This window comes from Physeter macrocephalus, chromosome 11 (genome assembly GCF_002837175.3).
Source record: "Physeter macrocephalus isolate SW-GA chromosome 11, ASM283717v5, whole genome shotgun sequence".
In the NCBI taxonomy this organism is placed as follows: domain Eukaryota; kingdom Metazoa; phylum Chordata; class Mammalia; order Artiodactyla; family Physeteridae; genus Physeter; species Physeter macrocephalus.
Genome location: NC_041224.1, coordinates 21,636,045 through 21,656,455, shown reverse-complemented (window position 1 = coordinate 21,656,455; position 20,411 = coordinate 21,636,045). Strand labels below are relative to the sequence as shown.

General features: G+C 35.3%; 1 protein-coding gene across 1 annotated transcript in view; it reads right to left on the bottom strand.

The window, feature by feature from the left end:
* CCDC7 (coiled-coil domain containing 7) overlaps positions 1–20,411 on the bottom strand; it is a 321,418-nt gene that overhangs the window by 197,592 nt on the left and 103,415 nt on the right. Inside the window, exons 14-15 of the mRNA XM_055087797.1 lie at positions 10,966–11,031; positions 8,442–8,663 (exon numbers count right to left, since the gene is read on the bottom strand). Coding sequence (XP_054943772.1) covers positions 8,442–8,663; positions 10,966–11,031 — 288 coding nt within the window. The remainder of the gene's footprint in view (positions 1–8,441; positions 8,664–10,965; positions 11,032–20,411) is intronic.

Sequence of the window (20,411 nt, the reverse complement as noted above, 5' to 3'; positions counted from 1 at the left end):
AATGAAACAGTGATAAGTAATACCTGAGAAAGGGTTCAAAGTAATGGTCATAATAATATGCTCACCAAACTAAGGAGAATGGAACACAGTAAGAACTTCAACAAAGAGAAAGAAAATGTAAGAAAAATCCAAGAAAAATCCAAACAGAAGTCATAGAGCTAACATCTCTAATTATTAGAGAAAGGTAATCAAAACTGCAATGAGGTACTACCTCACACTGGTCAGAATGGCCATCAGTAAAAATATCTACAAATAACAAATTCTGGAGAGGGTGTGGAGAAAAGGGAATCCTCCTACACTGTTGGTGGGAATGTATACTGGTGAAGCCACTATGGAAAACAGTATGGAGGTTCCTCAAAAAACTAAGAATAGAGTTGCCATGTGATCCAGCAATAACACTACTGGGTGTATATCTGGACAAAATTATAATTCAAAGAGATACATGCACTCCTATGTTCATAGCAGCACTACTCACAATAGCCAATACATGGAAACAACCTAAATGTCCATCAACAACTGAATGGATATAGAAGATGTGGTACATATATACAATGGAATATTACTCAGCCATAAAAAATGAAATGATGCCATTTGCAACAACATGGATGGACCTAGAGATTATCACACTAAGTGAAGTCAGAAAGAGAAAGACATACCATATGATATCACTTATATGTGGAATCTAAAATGTGACACAAATGAACTTATCTACAATACAGAAACAGGCTCACAGAGACAGAAAACAAACTTATGGTTACCAGAGGGGAAAGAGGGTAGGGGAGGGATAAATTATACAGAATGGATAAACCACAAGGTCCTAATTTATAGCCCAGGGAACTACATTCAATATCCTGTGATAAAGTATAATGGAAAAGAATATGAAAAAGAATGTATGTGCATGTATGCATGTATATATATATATATATGTGTGTGTATGTATATATATATATACATGCACACACATACACACGTATAATTGAATCACTGTGCTGTACAGCAGAAATTAACACAACATTGTAAATCAATTACAGTAAGTCCCCTACATATGAACCTTCAAATTGCGAACTTTCAAAGATGTGAACATGCGTTTGCATGTCCAATCACGTAAGTTAGTTCACATGTCTGGTGTACACTGTCATGTGCGTGCATCCTCTACAAGTGGTTGTGCTTTGTGTACTTTACTGTACAGTACTATACAGAGTACAGTAGTACAGTATCTTTATTTCAAGCCCATGATGTCTGGAAGCAAGTGTAAAAGCAGTGGTGATGTAGCTGGTACTGCTAAGAAGCACCAAGCGATAATAATGGAAACAAAAGTGAAAATAATTGAGAGAGTGGAGCGACAAGAAGAAGTAACTGAAGAACTGAAGAGATTCACAATGCAGGAAATGGCAAGGGGATTTTCTTTACTTGAGGAAGCAATGTTAGTTTTTGAGGCATAGGACCTGAATGTAGAACAGTACACACGAAGGTTGTGGCAGCCATTCAGAATGCAATCCAGAGCTACCATGACATCTATGACAAGAAAAAAAGAGCTACTAACCAGACATCACTGAAACCTTTTTTCAAGAGGGTAGGTAGACTTGAATCCAGCAAGGAACCAGACCCTGTGTCATCAACGTCAGGCGTGAGTGAAATTGCAGCTTGCCCTCCTTCTCCTATTTCTGATGATCCTTCAGCTCTACCATCTCCCACCTCCACTCCCTCCTCCAGTCTATAACTCTTCTTGCCTGTTCACTTGATGCCAGCTGTTGTACTGTTCTACTGTACTTTTCAAGGCACTGTACTATAAGATTAAAAATGTTTATTTTTTGTTTGTTTTTTATGTATTATTTGTGTGAAAAGTATTATAAACCTATTACAGTACAGTACTATATAGACAATTGTGTCAGTTGGGTACCTAGGCTAACCTTCCTGGACTTATACCAACAAACTGGACTCACGAACATGCTTTTGGAACAGAACTCGTTCGTATGTAAGGGACTTACTGTATACTTCAATAAAATAAATTTTAAAAAATAAAAATTAAAAAAAAGAAGCCAGAGAACTAAAGAATATAATAACTTAACAGAAAAATACACTAGAGGGGTTCAAGAGCAGACTAGATGAAGGAGCAGAAAGGTTAAGAGAACTCAGACAGGGCACAGGAACCCACCTAATCAGAGCAGCAAAAATTTAAAAAAATTTTTTAAGTGAAGATAGCTTAAGGGACTAACAGGACAACATCAAGTGGACTAACAGTCACATTATAGGATTCCCAGAAGAAGGAGAGAGAAAAAGCAGAAAGCTTTTTTGAGGAAATAATGGGTACAAAACTTCCCTAAGCTGGGGAAAGAAACAGACATCCAGATCCAGGAAGGCCAGAGAATTCAAAATAAACTGGACTCAAAGAGATCCACACCAGGACACGTTATAATTAAAATGTCAAAAGTTAAGGACAAAGAGATAATTTTAAAAACAGCAAGAAAGAAAAAAAAAGCAACGGGGCACCTCCATTAAACAGTCAGCATATGGACTTCCCTGGCAGTCCAGTGGTTAAGACTCCACTCCGTGCTTCCACTGCAGGGGGTACGGGTTCGATCCCTGGTCAGGGAACTAAGATCCTGCATGCTTCATGGTGTGGCCAAAAAATTAAAACAAAAGAAAAAGAAAAAAAAAAAGAAGTCAGCATATTTTTCAACAGAAACATCACAGGCCAGAATAGAGTGTTGTGATATACTACAAGTGCTGAAAGAAAAAGATTCCCATCCAATACTCTATCTGGCAACATCTTTGTTCAGAATTGAAATAGAGATAAAGAGTTTTCCAGACAAGCAAAAACCAAAGGAGCTCATCAGCACTAAACAAGACTAACAAGATACCTTCTTTAAGCTAAAAAGAAAGGGTGCTAATTAGTAACAAGAAAACATGTGAAAGTGTAAATCTCACTGGCAAAGGTAAATATATAGTAAATGTAGTGAATGAATCATTTATAAAGTTAGTGTGAAAGTCAAAAGTCAAAAGCAGTAAAAATAACTGCAACCACAATAATTAGTTAAGAAACACACAAGACAAAAAGATGTAAAATGTGACATCCAAAACATGAAACATGGCAGGGGGAGAGTAAAAATGTAGAGCTTTAGAATGTATTTAAACTGAAGCTGTTATCAACTTAAAATAGACTGTTATAACTTGTTACATGAAAGCCTCAAGGTAACCACCATGCAAAAACCTACAGTAGATACACAAAAGATGATAAGACATGAATCTAAACATACCACTAAAGAAAGCAAACCACAAAGGAAGAGAGAAAGAGAAATAAGACACAGACAGTGAAGGGATGGGAAAAGGATATTCCATGCAAGTGGAAACCAAAAGAAAGCTAGAGCAGCTATACTTCTATCAGACAAAATTTGAAACAGAAACCATAACAAGAGACAAAGTAGAGTATTACATAATGATAAAGGGGTCAACCCAACAAGAGGATGTAATATTATGCATGCAATATAGGAGCAACGAATATATAAACCAACTATTAATTGACCTAAAGGGAGAAATATATAGCAATACAATAATAGGGAACTTTAATACCCTACTTACATTAATGAATAGATCATCCAAACTGAAAATCAATAAGAAAGCATTGTCTTTAAATGACATATTAGATCAGGTTAACTTAACAAATATATACAGAACATTCCATTCAAAAGAAACAGGATACCAATTCTTCTCAAGTGCACACAGAACATTCTCCAGGATAGACTACATGTTAGGCCACAAAACAAGTTTTAACAAATTTAGAATTAGAGTAAAATCATATTAAGTATCTTTTCCAACCACAATATTATGAAAATAGAAATAAATTACAAGAAGAAAACTGGAAAATTTACAAATATGTAAAGATTAAACATGCTATTGAACAACCAATGGGTCAAGAAAGAAATCAGAGCCAAAATTAAAATAGTACCTTGAGACAAAAGAAAATGGATATACAACATACTGAAATATAGGGGATGCAATGAAAGCAGTTTTAAGAGGAAAGTTCATAGTAATAAATGCCTAACTCACAAATAAGAAAAATTTCAAATAAATATCATAAATTTACACTCTGAGGAAAAGAAGAACAAAGCCCAAGTTTTGTAGAAGAAAGGAAATAACAAAGATCACATCGGAAATAAGTGAAATGGAGTCTAAAGAAATGACTGAAAAATAATCAAAACCAAGAGCTGGTTCTTTGAAAAGATAAACAGAAATGACAAACAATTAGCTAGACTCACAAAGGAAAAAAGATAAAAGGCTCAAATAAATAAAATCAGAAATAAAAGAGGAAACATGACAACTGATATCACAGAGATACAAAGGATCCAAAGGGACTACTATGACAATTATACACCAGTAGTATGGACAATCAAGAATAAATTCATAAATTACTACAATATACAACCTTCTAAGACTGATCATGAAGAAAGAAAAATTGAACAGACTGATTACTACTATTAAGGATAATGAACCCATAATTTTATTTATTATCTCTGGAAATTAGCATTGTTAGGGATATTTATTCTTTTCTTGTTATTTTCTGAATATTTTAAATGTTCTACAGAGAGTACATGCTGTTACAATAAATACACACAAGTAACAGTATAAAAAAGAAAATAGCCTTGTGGGTTCTTGCTACTAAGTTTAACCTCACATTCAGTACATTTATAAAGCTAATGATCATTTTCCCTGGAACCTATCAGATTTTCCAGTGTTTGTTCACAGTGATTTCTTCAAATCCAGATACTTTTACTGAAAGCAGAGAAATTGTCTACAGTAAAGATGCAGGAATAAAGATGCAGACATAGAGGATGGACTTGAGGACACAGGGAGGGGGAAAGGTAAGCTGAGACGAAGTGAGAGAGTGGCATGGACATATATACACTACCAAATGTAAAACAGATAGCTAGTGGGAAGCAGCCGAATAGCATAGGGAGATCAGCTCGGTGCTTTGTGTCCACCTAGAGGGGTGGGATAGGGAGGGTGGGAGGTAGACACAAGAGGGAGGAGACATTGGGATATATGTACACATATAGTTGATTCACTTGGTTATACAGAAGAAACTAACACACCACTGTAAAGCATTATACTCCAATAAAGATGTTTAAGAAAATAAATAAATAAATAAAACTCCTTACAAACAAAAGTCCAGGACCAGGACACTTCCCTGGTGAATTCCATCAAATATCCACAGAAGAATTAATACCAATCTTTCTCAAACTCGTCCAAACAACAGAAGAGGAGGAAATATCTCCAAACTCGTTTTACAAGACCAGCATTACTCTGATACCAAAACCAGACAAGGTCACCACAAGAGAAGAAAATTACAGACAAACATCCCTTAATAACATGGATGCGAAAATCCTCAACAAAATGTTAGCAAACTGGTACAACAATCTATTAAAAGGATCATACATCACGAGCAAGAGGGATTTCTACCAGTGCTGCAGAAATGGTTCAATATCTACAAATCAATCAATGTGATATACCATGTTAACAAAATGAAGAACAAATGTTGTATGATCATCTCAATAGCTGTAAAAGAAAAAAACATTTCACAAAATTCAACATTTATTTATGACAAAAACTCTCAACAAAGTGGGTATAGAGGAAACATACTCAACAAAAAATAGGCCATGGGGGGCTTCCCTGGTGGCGCAGTGGTTGCGCGTCCGCCTGCCGATGCAGGGGAACCGGGTTCGCGCCCCGGTCTGGGAGGATCCCACATGCCGCGGAGCGGCTGGGCCCGTGAGCCATGGCCGCTGAGCCTGCGCGTCCGGAGCCTGTGCTCCGCAACTGGAGAGGCCACAGCAGAGGGAGGCCCGCATACCACACACAAAAAAAAAAAAATAGGCCATGTATAACAAACCTACAGATAATGTAATACACAAAGATGAAAAGCTGAAAGCAATTCCTCTAAGATCAGGAAGAAGAAAAGGATGCCCACTCCTGCCACTTTTATCAAACATATTATTGGAAGTCCTAGCCACAGCAATTTGGCATAATAATAATAATAATAATAAAAGGCATCTACATTGGAAAGGAGAAAATAAATGTCACTATTTGCAGATGACATGATAAAGACTACCAAAAAACTGTTAGAACTATACTGATTAACAAAAATCTATTGCATTCCTATACAATAAAAATGAACTATCCAAAAGAGAACTTAAGAAAACAATGCCACTTACAATTGCATCAAAAAGAGTAACTAAGAATACATTTAACAAAGGAGGTGAAAGACCTGTACACTGAAAACTGTATGTCCTTGATGGCACAAGACACAAATAAGTGGAAAGATATTCCATGCTCATGGATTGGAAGAATTAATATTGTTAAAATGTCCATAGTACTGAAAACAATCATCAGGTTCGAGGCATTCCTTATCAAATTTCGAATGGCATATTCACAGAAATAGAACAAACAATCCTGAAATTTGTATGGAACCACAAAAGACCCTGAATAGTCAAAGCAATCTTGAGAAAGAACAAAGCTGGAGGCATCATGTGCCCTGACTTCAAACGATATTACAAAGCTATGGAAATCAAAACAGTATGATATGGGGGGAAAAACAGACATCAATCAATGGAACAGAGTAGAGAGCCCAGAAATAAACCCACGCATATATGGTCAATCAATTTATGATGAAGGAGCCAAGAATATACAATGGAGAAAGGACAGTCTCTTTGATAAATGGTGTTGGGAAACTGGAAAACCACATGCAAAGAATGAAACTGGACCACTTTCTTACACCATACAAAAAAATTAACTCCAAATGAATTAAAGACTTGAATGTAAGACATGAAACTATAAAACTTCTAAAAGAAACATAGACAATAAGTTCCTTGACATAGGTCTTCTTGAATTTGGGGGGTTTGACACCAAAAGCAAGGCATCAAAAGCAAAAATAAACAAGTGGAACTACATCAAACTAAAAAGCTTCTGCAGAACAAAGGAAACCATCAACATAATGAAATGGCAACCTACTAAATGGGAGAAAATATTTGAAAATCATATATCTAATAAAGGGTTAATATCCAAAATACATAAAGAACTCATAAAACTCAATTGCAAAAAAAAATAGTATCAATCTGAGTAAAAAATGAGATGATCTGAATAGACATTTTTCCAAAGAAGACATACATATGATCAATAGGTACATGAAAAGATGCTCAAAATCACTAATCAACAGGGAAATGCAAATCCAAACCACAATGAGACATCACTTCACACCTGTCAGAATTGCTATTGGCATAAAGACAAGAAATAACAAAGTGTTGGTGAGAATAGGTAAAAGGAAACCCTTGTGCACTGTTGGTGGGAATGTCAATTGGTGCAGCCACTATGGAAAAGATTATGGAGGTTCCTCAGAAAAACTAAAAATACAACTACCAGATGATCCAGGTAATATCCACTTCTGAATATTTTTCCAAAGTAAATGACAACACTAACTGGAGAAGATATATGCAGTCCCATGTTTACTGCAGCATTATTTACATTAGCCAAGGTATGGGAAGAGCCTATGTGTCCACTGTTGGATGAACGGATAAAGAAAATATTATATATATATATATATACATAAGTGCATGCACACACACACACGCAGTAAAATATTATTCAGCCATGAAAAATAATGAAACCTTGCCATTTGTGACAACATGGATGGACCTTGAGAGGATTATGCTAAGTCAAATAAGTCAGACAGGGAAAGACAAATACCATATGATCTCACTTACATGTGGAATCTAACACAAAATAAAACAAAAACTAAGCGCATAGATACAGAGAACAGACTGGTAGTTGCCAGAGGCAGGAACTGGGGTGGGGGGGGCAAAATGGGTGAAGGAAGTCAAAAGGTACAAACTTCCACTTATAAAATAAACAAGTCTAGGGGATGTAATGTACAGCATAGTGACGACAGTTAATAATACTGCACTGCATATTTGAAAGTTGCTAACAGAGTAAATGTTAAAAGTTCTCATTACAAGAAAAAAAGTTCTTTAATTATGTATAGTGATAGATGTTACCTAGACTTGTGGTAATCCAGTTACAATATATATAAATACTGAATCACCATATTGTATACCTGAAAATAATATAATGTATGTCAAATATACCTCAATAAAAAAATTTTAAAGATAAAACATTATTTTATATCTGACAAGTCTGTATTGGATCAACTGTCCTGAACAAAAAAGGAAATATCTAGATTACCAAAACCCCACAAAAATCAATACACAGTTAATTTACAGATTCAAATTCCAGATAATAATGAACTGATATAACCAAAAGGCAAAAGGCAAAATTCCAAGCAAAAGATAGTGCATCGAAAATTTTTAAAAATAATATACAAATGAAGTAAATAATAATATAAAAGGTTAAACTTCTTACAACACTTATTACTGTTTTTGTTTTTTCCTTACCTGTGGATGCTTAATTTTATCATTTTCTTTTTGTCCACCTGAATCTGCCACTAGTGTTTTTCTTGTGTCTTTCTCCAATGGTATATATTTTGAATCTTCACCTTTAACTTTTATTTTATCAATACCCATTTCTGTTGTTGTCTTGGTCTTTCCCTCACTTTTAAGTAACTCCATTTCTTGATCTTGGAAATAGCCAAGTTGCTCCTTAGCTCTTTCAGCTTCCTATTTTTAAAAAAGTAACTTTGTCAAGCATTATTTCTATGACATTTTCCTGCCAACATGACAACTTCCAGGAATCTTCATATATTCATGCCCACACTGGTTCTTAATTTTATTTTTACAGAGTTACAGGAAACTAAATTAAACCACTGGTATAATCCATAGTTTAACAGATCCAAATTAAAATTAAAAACTATGAAGAAACCTCTTCTATTTAAAGGGCTATTTTTATACGCAAGAGGTTCTACTGGCCACTGATTTTTAAGGCTCTAATTATAATACAGGCACAATGAAAGTTAATAAAATGCATACATTATACACAGAATGTACCCAAGATAATTAAGATCTGTAATGTCAAATAACAAAAGAAAATGTGAAAAGTAATTTATTTCTTCTAGAATAGATTTTTTAATGTCACTTTTAATATTAACAAAAGTTATTTGGGGCTTCCCTGATGGCGCAGTGGTTGAGAATCTGCCTGCCAATGCAGGGGACACAGGACAGGACCTGGTCTGGGAAGATCCCCCATGCTGCGGAGCAACTGGGCCCGTGAGCCACAACTACTGAGCCTGCGCGTCTGGAGCCTGTGCTCCGCAACAAGAGAGGCCACGACAGTGAGAGGCCTGTGCACCGCAATGAAGAGTGGCCCCTGCTTGCCACAACTAGAGGAAGCCCTTGCACAGAAATGAAGACCCAACACAGCCAAAAATAAATAAATAAATAAATAAATAAATTTTTTTAAAAAAGTTATTTGTATGAAAGAAAGGAAAAAGTTCACAGTTTCACCACAAACAGAAAGCTCACTGTTAACATGTTGATATATACTCTTTTTAAGTATTTCTAGTTATAGCTAGTGCATATGTGTATATGTATTTTTAAACTTTTATCTAGATTGGATCATAATATACATAGAGGCATAATATGCTCTTTTCATTAAATAATGTCACAAGGTATGTTTTCATGATGATAAATATACATCCAAATCAGAATAGCTAACAGAAGTACATTTTAATAATATACCTTAATTAATTTAGCAAATTTCTTATCAGTGGACATATTGGTAATTTAAAAAAATTTGCTATTAAAATTTTTCTATTCTACATACTTGTACAAAATCTGTGTACATTTTTTTCTTTTTTACAATAAATTTTTAGAAGTGGAATGGTTCACTGTAAAGACTATGCCTTTCCAAGACTTTTGTTATGTATTTTCTTCCAGAAAAGTATCAATCCATACTGACAATAGAAGTATGTGAAAGACTGCTCATTGCAGAATAAATCCACAAATATTGGTTATTTCTGTTCCTTAAATTTTTAACAAAATGGTAGGTAAAAAATATGTATCCCTCTGCTATTTTAAAATGCATTTATTTGATAACTAGTAAGGATGAATATATTTGTATGCATTTATTGGCCATGTGTGTTTCTCAATTATGACTTGCCTATTTGTGTCCTTTGTCTATTTAGGAGGAAGAATATCCATATTTCCTGTAGATTTGTAAAAGATCTTGATATGAAACATTTTATAAAGATTTTCCATTTTTCTTTATATCTCATGAATTTTTTAACCATAAAAAGTTTTATTTTATATATAGCCAAATATATTAACATATTCCTTTATGGTATAATGCTTAGGAAGCCTTGTTCTAGCCAAGACATGTAATTGTTACTCAGTGTGTCTTCCAATATATTAATAGTTCATTTATTACTTTTGGATCTTAAACCAATCTGCAACTTATTTTAGTGTATTACATTAACTAGAAACCCAACAATGTTTTCACAGTAGTTTACTTTTGTGACTATTTTATCCTTCTATGAAAAAATTTTAATAACTAAAACTATAAACTATAAAATTACTATAATCATTTGAATCTGTTTCTGGACTTTTCATTCAGTACCAAATCCAGAACCACACTGCTTTAGTTATTGTGTTTTTATATTTTATATTGATTTTTGGAGGAGCAAATCCTCCTTAATTGTTCTTCTATGAAATCACCAGTTTCTTATCTCAATATATCCTATAATAATTATGCTAATTTCAAAAAAAAAAACCATTTGTATCTAGAAATAAATTGCTTTAAGTTTGTATGTCAATTTTCTTTCTAGCTTACTGTTTTGGAAAGAATACACACTAAATTTTATTAATATATTTCCACTGCATAAAATGAGAATACTTTAAACCTGGCAAAATAATATAATATATAGACCTATTAGTTTACAAAGTTAAAATTATTCATTTAAAAAGTTGTTTATAGATATTTTCTTCCCTTGTTAACAATTTTCAAAGGAACATGATATCTTTTTACCTGTAAAGCTTGTTTCAGTTGTTCCCGAAGAACTCTGTTCTCGATTTTCAGAGCATGTGCTACTTTCTAGGATGTAATATGGGGGGAAAGTATTCATTGGTATTTTTGTTTTTATTAATTTATTGTCATAATTATTACCTTTCTAAAGTGCATAGATAGCCAAGATGATGATTTGAGCATAAACATTTACTGCACACTTCTCAGGCAGAATGGTGGATAACTTCTGCAGCTATAGCTTCCTATTGATTTTCCATATGAAAAGTGACCTTGAATCTACGAAATTATAACTACAGTAAACATTTCATTACTCCTTTTCTCAAGGCCTGAAATATTTAAATACAAATATTTCAAATTTTAAGAAAAGAAGCAACTCTACTCTTAACACAAAAGAAATATAGTTCTGATTTTGTGAGAATGAGTAGATTCTACTATGCATGGAAAGGCTCAAGAATTCTCCTGAGTAGATTCTACTATGCATGGAAAGGCTCAAGAATTCTCCATCAGATGGAAGACAGTTTGAGGAACCATATCTAAAGTCCCCAGTTTCTTTCTTTCCTTTTTTTTTTTTTTTTTTTTGATGATAGCCATTCGGACTGGTGTGAGATGATATCTCATTGTAGTTTTGATGCATTTCTCTAATAATTAGCGATGTTGAACATCTTTTCATGTGTCTCTTGGCCATCTGTGTGTCTCCTTTGGAGAAATGTCTATTTAGGCTTTCTGCGCATTTTTTGATTGGGTTGTTTGTTTTGATGATATTAAGCCGCATGAGCTGTTTGTAAATTATGGAGACTAATCACTTGTCACATCATTTGCAAAAAAAAAGTGATACAAATGAACTTATTTACAAAACAGAAACATGCTCACAGACTTAGAGAACAAACTTATGGTTACTATGAGGGAAGCGTGGGTGGAAGGGATAGTTAGGGAGTTTGGGATTGACATGTACACACTGCTATATTTAAAATGGATAACCAATAAGGAACTAGCACAGGGAACTCTGCTCAATATTCTGTAACAACCTAATTGGGAAAAGAATTTGAAGAATAGATACATGTATATGTAGCTGAATCACTTTGTTGTACACCTGAAACTAACACAACTTTGTTAATCAACTATACTCCAATATAAAATAAAAAGTTAAAAAAAAATAAAGTCCCCGGTTTTGATTCTGGTATAGCAGAGCAAGTTCCTACTGGACAAACCCTGCCACACATAACAACCACAAACTCTAAACAAAATACAAATATCAACACTAGAGAGCAAACAAGAGTAGGTAGATTCTTGAGAGAAGCTGACACTTGGAAGAAGGGAAGAGTCTTACATAAGATCCTTGTTTCCTGGCTTCTAGTCTGAGGGCAAACCCTCTGAGCCAGGCAGAACCCTAATAGCTAATTCAAACAAACAAACAAACCTGAGTTTTTAGACCTTACAAACCAGGGTACAGAGTTCAGGGCAACCACAGCCACTGTAAAGGTCAGGGGAAATCACACAAAGAAGGGAGCCAGAGAGAGGGAGCCCCAAACCATTTGTACAAACTACAGAAATCTACCCCTGACCCCTTAAGCATATATGCACAAGGAAGATTCTAAACAGCCTAGCAAAAGCTACAAGAAATGAAATGTGATTTAAGCTAATGCCTAAATACACAATTTTCATTTTGCACCCAATCATGTTAATAATAAATTAAAGCAAAATAAATAAACAAAAATAGTACCAATCATAAGAAGAATACAGCAGAATCCAGAGCTTCAACAACATGACATTCACAATATCCAAGATACAATTAAGAATTATTTGAATCTGAAGAAACAGGAAAATGACACTTACTCTTAAAAGAAAAGAAAATTTACAGGGAAGGTGGTTAAAGATGGGGCACAGCAAGAGCCTGGACTTACCTTCTACCATGGAATCAGCAAATATCTACATACAGATCAGTTCCCTCTGAAAAAAACTTTAGAACTAGCCAAACAAGCGCTCCACAACAAAGAATAAAAAGGGACTATATCAAGACAGGTAGGAGAGGCAAAGAAACACTCTCACCAGAAACCCTACCCACAGCATGACAGCACACTTTAGAGAAGGATCTCACCAGACAGGCACTTTTCCCAGAGGAGCAAGGGATGCTTCCCATATCAAGCACCCTGGCTCCTGGGATCTACACCAGACAGAGGAACCCCTGAAATGCCTTTCTTTGAAAACCAATGGGGCTGACATCCAACGGTCCCAAAGTGCTATAGAAAACTGAGAACCCCCTCCCCCCAAAGGGCTGACATGTGGTCTCACTCACCTGGAGACCCAGGGAAATAACAGCAGTCTGAAAAGTGCCATGATTATATGTGAAGGGGAGTCATTTGCAAATCTAAAAGCATCAGCTGGAGGGGTGGTGGACAGTAGAAACACTCCCCGGAAACAGAAGCACTGGCAGACACCATTATTGCACTCCCCACCTAACCTGCTAGCACAGGCTGTAGAGCTTGGATGCAGGGGTGAGCCAATCATGGCAATACCCCACTGCATTACTAAAGCCAGAGAACTCCAGAGGCTGCAGTGTTCCCCCACTCCCTGGCTAGGATGGACAGGAATGAATGGTCACAGCATTTTCCTGCAACCTAGCTAAAGTGTGTAAGTGCAAGCAACTACTCTACTCCCCCTCCCTCTGGCTGGGGTTGGTGAGTACAAGCAGTCATGGTATTATCCCTCTCCCAGACTAAAGCTGACTCAACACTTCCCTGCCCCCTAAGCTGAGGGTGGCAAGACTGAGAAGTCAGGGTGTAAACCCAATGCATGCACACAGACAAGGCACTCTCAATGCTGCATTGCTAAAGTCTGTGGGCATGCAGTCAGGTAATTTTCCCACTGCCTTCCTGAAGCAAGAGAGCAAGACCTGACCCCTACACTCTCCAGCTACCCAGCTAAAGCCAGTGGGAGTACACAATCCACACAAGGGAAACCCCCTGATCACTTAGCCCCAGTGGCCCATGGGGCTGGTGTTCCTGAGTTCCATGGGACTGTAACATGGAGAGAGTTATTGGCAGGCCACCACCCTCAGGAAAAATAGGCCTTTTTCACAGTTTTCCCGTGAAAAAGGCCTATTTACTTAGCCTGGAGCTTCACCCTGAGGGACAGGCTTCAGGTTTACCACACTTTTGGAGGCTAAGGACACACTCGCAGGAAACGTAACTAGGGAGACATCATGCTTGTGTACCCCCTTGGCCTCACCACAGCTTGACAAGACTCCCAAGAAAGGAGCTTATATACTCATCAGGAGCTTTGCTTTTTGCAAATGTCGCCCAGGGGACACCTCCAGATCTCCTGGTCTGGAGACCAGCAGGGATTACAATTGTGGCCACACAGCATAGTATATATCTGCACACTTTAACAGCTACTACCTGAGGGCCTGGCATCCAATCAACCTGAAACTAGGTGTTAAATCAGATTCCTCCCCTTGGAACACTGACAGGGCATGGCACACCATCGATAACAGAAACATTTCAAGAATTAATCAAGCAGCATCCCCCACAAAACCAGGATGGGTAAATGTTCTGAGCCCTGCTCTGCCCATGCAGTGTGAGAGGCCACAACTTGGCCAGGCAACGGCCTCAAGCCCTACCTAGCCCACACAGACACCTAGCTACAACCAGGACAGGCAAGTGACTCAAACCTGTGCACCAGCCTTGGTTGCATCACAGCTGGTGGATGCAGCCCACTGTGAGGGATGCCCATGAAGTGCCTTGACTCTTGTGGTCAGGGAAGATTGCGCTTTTAGACCACACAGAACAGCTCCTATACAAGACCACTCCTTCAAGACTGCAGGAGGTAGTCACTTCCCCTAATACCTATAGACAAACACAGAGAGACAGGCAAAATGAAGAGACAGAGGAATATATGTTCAACACCATAGACCAAGGTGAATCCTCAGAAAAAGACCTTAATAAAACAGAGATGACCAACCTAAAAGTTTCAACCTAAAAGATTTTAAAGTAATGATCATAAAAAAGGTCACCAATTTCAGGAAAGGAATGAATGAGCATAGTGAGACCTTTAACAAAGAGTCAAAAAATATAAGAAAATACCAAACAGGAAGTTATAATGAACTGAAAAACAAACTAGATGGGTTCAACATCAGAATGATTGAAAAAGAAGCACAAATAAGCAAGTAGGAAGACAAAGCAATGGAAAACACCCAGAAAGAGCAGCAAAATGAAAAAAGAATTTTAAAAAGTGAGGATACCTTAAGGGGCCTCTAGGACAACATTAAACAAAATAACATTTGCATTTATGGGGGTCCCCAAAGGAGAAAAGAGAAAGAAAAGGCCAGAAAAATTACTTGAAGAAATAATGGCTGAAAAATTCTCTAATCTGGGGAAGAAAACAGACATCCAGGTCCAGAAAACAAAGAGAATTCCAAATAACATGAACCCAAAGAGAAACACACTGCTATACTTTGTAATTAAAATGGTACAAGTTAAAGATAAAGAGGGAATCTTAAAAGCAGCAAGAGAAAAGCAACTTATTAGGTACAAGGAAAACCCCATAAGGCTATGAAAAGATTTTTCAGCAGAAACTTTGTAGGCCAAAAGGGAGTGGAATGACATATTCAAAGTACTGAAAGAAAAAAAGAAACCAACCAAGAATTCTCTACCTGACTAGGTTATCATTAAGAAATGAAGGAGAGATTAAGAGTCTTACACACAATCAAAAGCTAAAGAAGTTTATAACCATTAAACCAGCCTTAGAAGAAATGTTAAAGGAACTTCTCTAAACTAAAAAGAAAAGGAACTAATTAATGGTAAGAAAAAATATGAAAGTAAAAATCTCACCAGAAAAGGTAAATAAATAATAAAGGTAGTGGATGGTTGGTTCACTTATAAAGTAAGTACAAAGGATAAAAGACAAAAGTAGTAAAAGTAATTAAAATACAATAATTAGTCAAGGGGTACATAGAATTAAAATATGTAAAATGTGTCATCAAAAATATAAAAACCTTGGGGGGGTAGTAAAAAATATAAAGCTTTGGAATGTAACTCATAATTTACTATCAATTTACAAGAGACTGTTATATACATAGGATGTTATATGAAAACCTCACAGTAACCTCAAAGAAAAAACTCATAGTGGATAAACAAAAGAAAATGAGAAAAGAATCTAAAAATAAAACTAAAGAAAACAATCAAATCACATGAGAACAGATAAAGAGGAAGAAAAGAACAGCCAGAAAACAATTAATGAAATGGAAATAAGTACATACATATCAAATTTACTTTAAATGTAAAAGGACTAAACTCTCCATTCAAAAGATATAAGGTGGCTGAATGGATTAAAAAAAAACATTATATATGTGTTTATAGGAGACTCACTCAAACCTACCAAATGGAAGTGAAAGAATGGAAAAAGATACATGATGCAAATGGAAACAAAGAGACAGCTGGGTAGCAATACTTATATCAGACAAAGTAGACTTTTAAAAAGACTGTAACAAAAGAGATCAACCCAACGAGAGAATATAACACTTGTAAACTTTATGCATGCAACATAGGAGCACCTACATATATAAAGCAAATATTAACAGAAACAAAGAGAGATATAAACAGCAATACAATAATAGTAGAGGACTTTAATACCCCCATTTACATCAATGGATAGAAAATTCAGACAAAAATCAATAAGGAAACACAGGCCTTAAATGACACATTCAATCAGATAAACTTACTAGATATATACAGAACATTCCATTCAAAAGAAACAATATACATTCTTTCCAAGTGCACATGGAACATTCTCCAGGATTGATCACATCTTAGGCCACAAAACAAGTCTGGATAAAATTAAGCAGACTGAAAGCATACCAAGCATTTTTTCTGACCACAGTGGTATGTAACCAGAAGTTAATTACAAGAAGAAAACTGGATAAAAACACAAACACATGGAGACTAAACAACATGCTACTTCAACAACCAAAGCAGCAATGGAGAAATCAAAGAGGAAATAAGAAAAATGAAAAACAACTTTCCAAAATCTATGGGACACAGCAGAAGCAGTTCTAAAAGGGAAATTCACAGCAATACAGGCTTACTTTAAGAAACAAGAAAAATCACAAATAAACAATATTTAAAGGAACTAGGAAAAGAACAAACAAAGCAAGTTAGTAGAAGGAAGGAAATAACAATTATCAGTGCAGAAATAAATGAAATAGAAGCTAAAAAAACCCATAAAAGACCAATGGAACTAAGAGGTGGTTCTTTGTAAAGAAAACAAAATAGACAAACCTTTTGTCAGAATCATCAAGAAAAAAAAGAGTGTGTGTGCAAATAAATAAAATCAGAAATTAAAGGGGAGAAATTATAATTGACACCACAGAAATACAAATAACCATAAGAGAACAGTATGAACAATTATATGCCAACAAATTAGACAACCTAGAAAAAATTTCTAGAAACATACAATCTTCCAAGACTGAATCAGAAAGAAATAGAAAATATGAATAAACCAAGTTATGATAATGAAATTGAAATAAAAATTCTAAAACTCCCAACAAAAATCCAAATGTGATGGCTTCACAGGTGAATTCTACCAAATGTTTTAAAAGAGTTAATACATACCCTTCTCAAATTACTCCAACAAATTGAGAAGGAGGGAACACTTCCAAATGCACTTTACAAAGCCAGCATTACCCCAATACCAAAACCAGGCAAAAACACTCCAAAAAAGAAAATTATAGGTCAATATCACTGATGAACATAGATGCAAAATTTCTCTACAAAATATTAGCAAATGAAATTCAACAATACATTAAAAGGATCATACATCATGATTCAGTGGGATTCCAAACAGAGATGCTAGGATGGTTTAACATCCAAAAATCAATCAATGTAATATACCACATTAAAAAAAAAACAAGGAATAAATATTACATAATCATCTAAAATAGATGCAGAAAAGCACTTGAAAAAATTCAACATTTATTTTTGATAAAAACTCTCAACAAAGTGGGTATAGAGAGAATGTACCTCAATGTAATAAAAGCTATATATGACAAACATATAGATAACAACATACTCAATGGTGAAAAGCTGAAAGCCTTTCCTCTAAGATGAGGAACAAGACAAGGATGCCCATACTCACCACATTATCCAACATAGTGTTGGAAGTCCTAGCTAGAGCAATTATGCAAGAAAAATAAAGTAATCCAAATTGTAAAGGAAGAAGTAAAATTGTCATTATTTGCAAATGATGTTAATACTATTATAAAAAACCCCAAAGACTTCACCAAAAAAACTATTTAAAGTTGCAGGATACAAAATCAGTATACAGAATAACAAGCTATCAGAAAGAGAACTTAAGAAAACAATGTTAATTACAATTGCTTCAAAAAGAATATAACACCGAGGAATAAATCTAACCCAAAATATAAAAGACTCACTCTGAAATTTATAGAAATGATGAAAGAATTTCCACAAATGGAAAAATATTTTGTGTTCGTGGATTGAAAGAATTAATATTGTTAAAATGACCATACCACCGCAGGAATTCAATGGATTCAATGTAATCTCTATCAAAATATCAATGGCATTTTTCACAAATAAGAACAAATAATTCTAAGATTTCTATGGTAACATAAAAGATCCTGAATAGCCAAAACAATCTTGAGAAAAGAAGAATAAGCTGGAGTTATCACACCCCGATTTCAAACTGTACTACAAAGCTATACTAATTAAAATAGGATGGTACTGCAGCAAAAACAGACACATAGATCAATGGAACCGAACAGAGAGCCCCAAACTAAACCCACACTTATATGGGCAATTAATCTATGACAAAGGAAGCAAGAATATACAATGAGGAAAAGACTGCCTCTTCAATAACTGGTGTTTGGAATGCGAGACAGCTGCATGCAATAGAGTCAAACTGGACTATTTTTCACACCATATACAAAAAAACCCACCTGAAATGGATTAAAGGCATAAATGTAAGACCTGAAACCATAAAACTTCTAGAAGAAAACATAGACAGTAACCTCTTTGAAACTGATCTTAGCCATATTTTTTGTATATGTCTCCTCAGGGAAGGGAAACAAAAGCAAAAATAAACAAACGGAATTACATCAAACTAAAAGCTTTTGTGCAGTGAAGGTATCAACAAAACAATAAGGCTACCTACTGAATGGGAGAAGATATTTGCAAATGATATACTAGATAAGGGGTAAATATCCAAAATACACAAAGAACTCATACAAGTCAACATCAAAAAGACAAACAACCGATTTAAAAAATGGGCAGAGTACCTAAAAAGACATTCTTCCAAAGAAGACATACAGATAGCCAATCAGTTCATGAAAAGATGCTCAACATCACTAATCATCTGGAAAATACACACAAAAACCACAGTGAGATACTCCCTTATACCTGTCAGAATGATGATCATCAAAAAGACAAGAAATAACAAGGGTTGGGGACATCCCTGGCAGTGCAGTGGTTAACACTCCACACTTCCACTGCAAGGGGCACAGGTTCAATGCCTGGCCGGGAAACTAAGATCCCACATGCCACACAGTGCAGCCAAAATAAATAAATAAATATATATATATAACAAGGGTTGGCAAGGATGTGAAGAAAAGGGAACCCTAATACACTGTTGGTGGGAATGTAAATTGGTACAGCCACTGTGGAAAACAGTAGGGAGATTCCTCAAAAAAATTAAAAATAGAACTGCCATATAATCCAGTAATTTCACTTCTAGGTATTTACCCTGCCCAAAAAACCCACTAATTCAAATAATATATGCACCCCTATGTTCATTACAGCATTATTTACAATAGCCAAGATATGAAAGCAAACTAAGTGTCCATCAACAAATGAATGGATAAAGAAAATGTGAGATGAACACACACACATATATACACATACACAATGGACTATTACTCAGCCATAAAAAATGGAATCTTGCCATTTGCAACAACATGGATGGACCTAGAGTGTATTATGCTAAGTGAAATAAGTCAGACAGAGAAAGACAAATACCATATGATCTCACTTATATTATAATCTAAAAAACAAAACAAACAGACAAAATGAAATGAAAACAGACTCAGATACAAAGAACAAATGGGTGATTACCAGGTTGGGGGGAGTGAAATAGGTGAAGGGTATCAAGAGATACAAATCTCCAGTTAGAAAATAAATTAGCCATGGGGAATGTTACATACACTGAAGGAATATGGTAAATAACATTGTAATAACTTTGTATGGGGACAAGTGGTTAATAGACTTATCATGGTGATCACTTCATAATGTATGTAAATATGGAATCACCATGTAGCTCACCTGAAGCTGTCATAATACTGTACATCAACTATAATTTAAAAAAAAACCCACAAACACACATATACAAATTGCTTCAGGAGAAATGAAAGGGAAAAAATAAAAGAACAGACCTAGGAATTATAA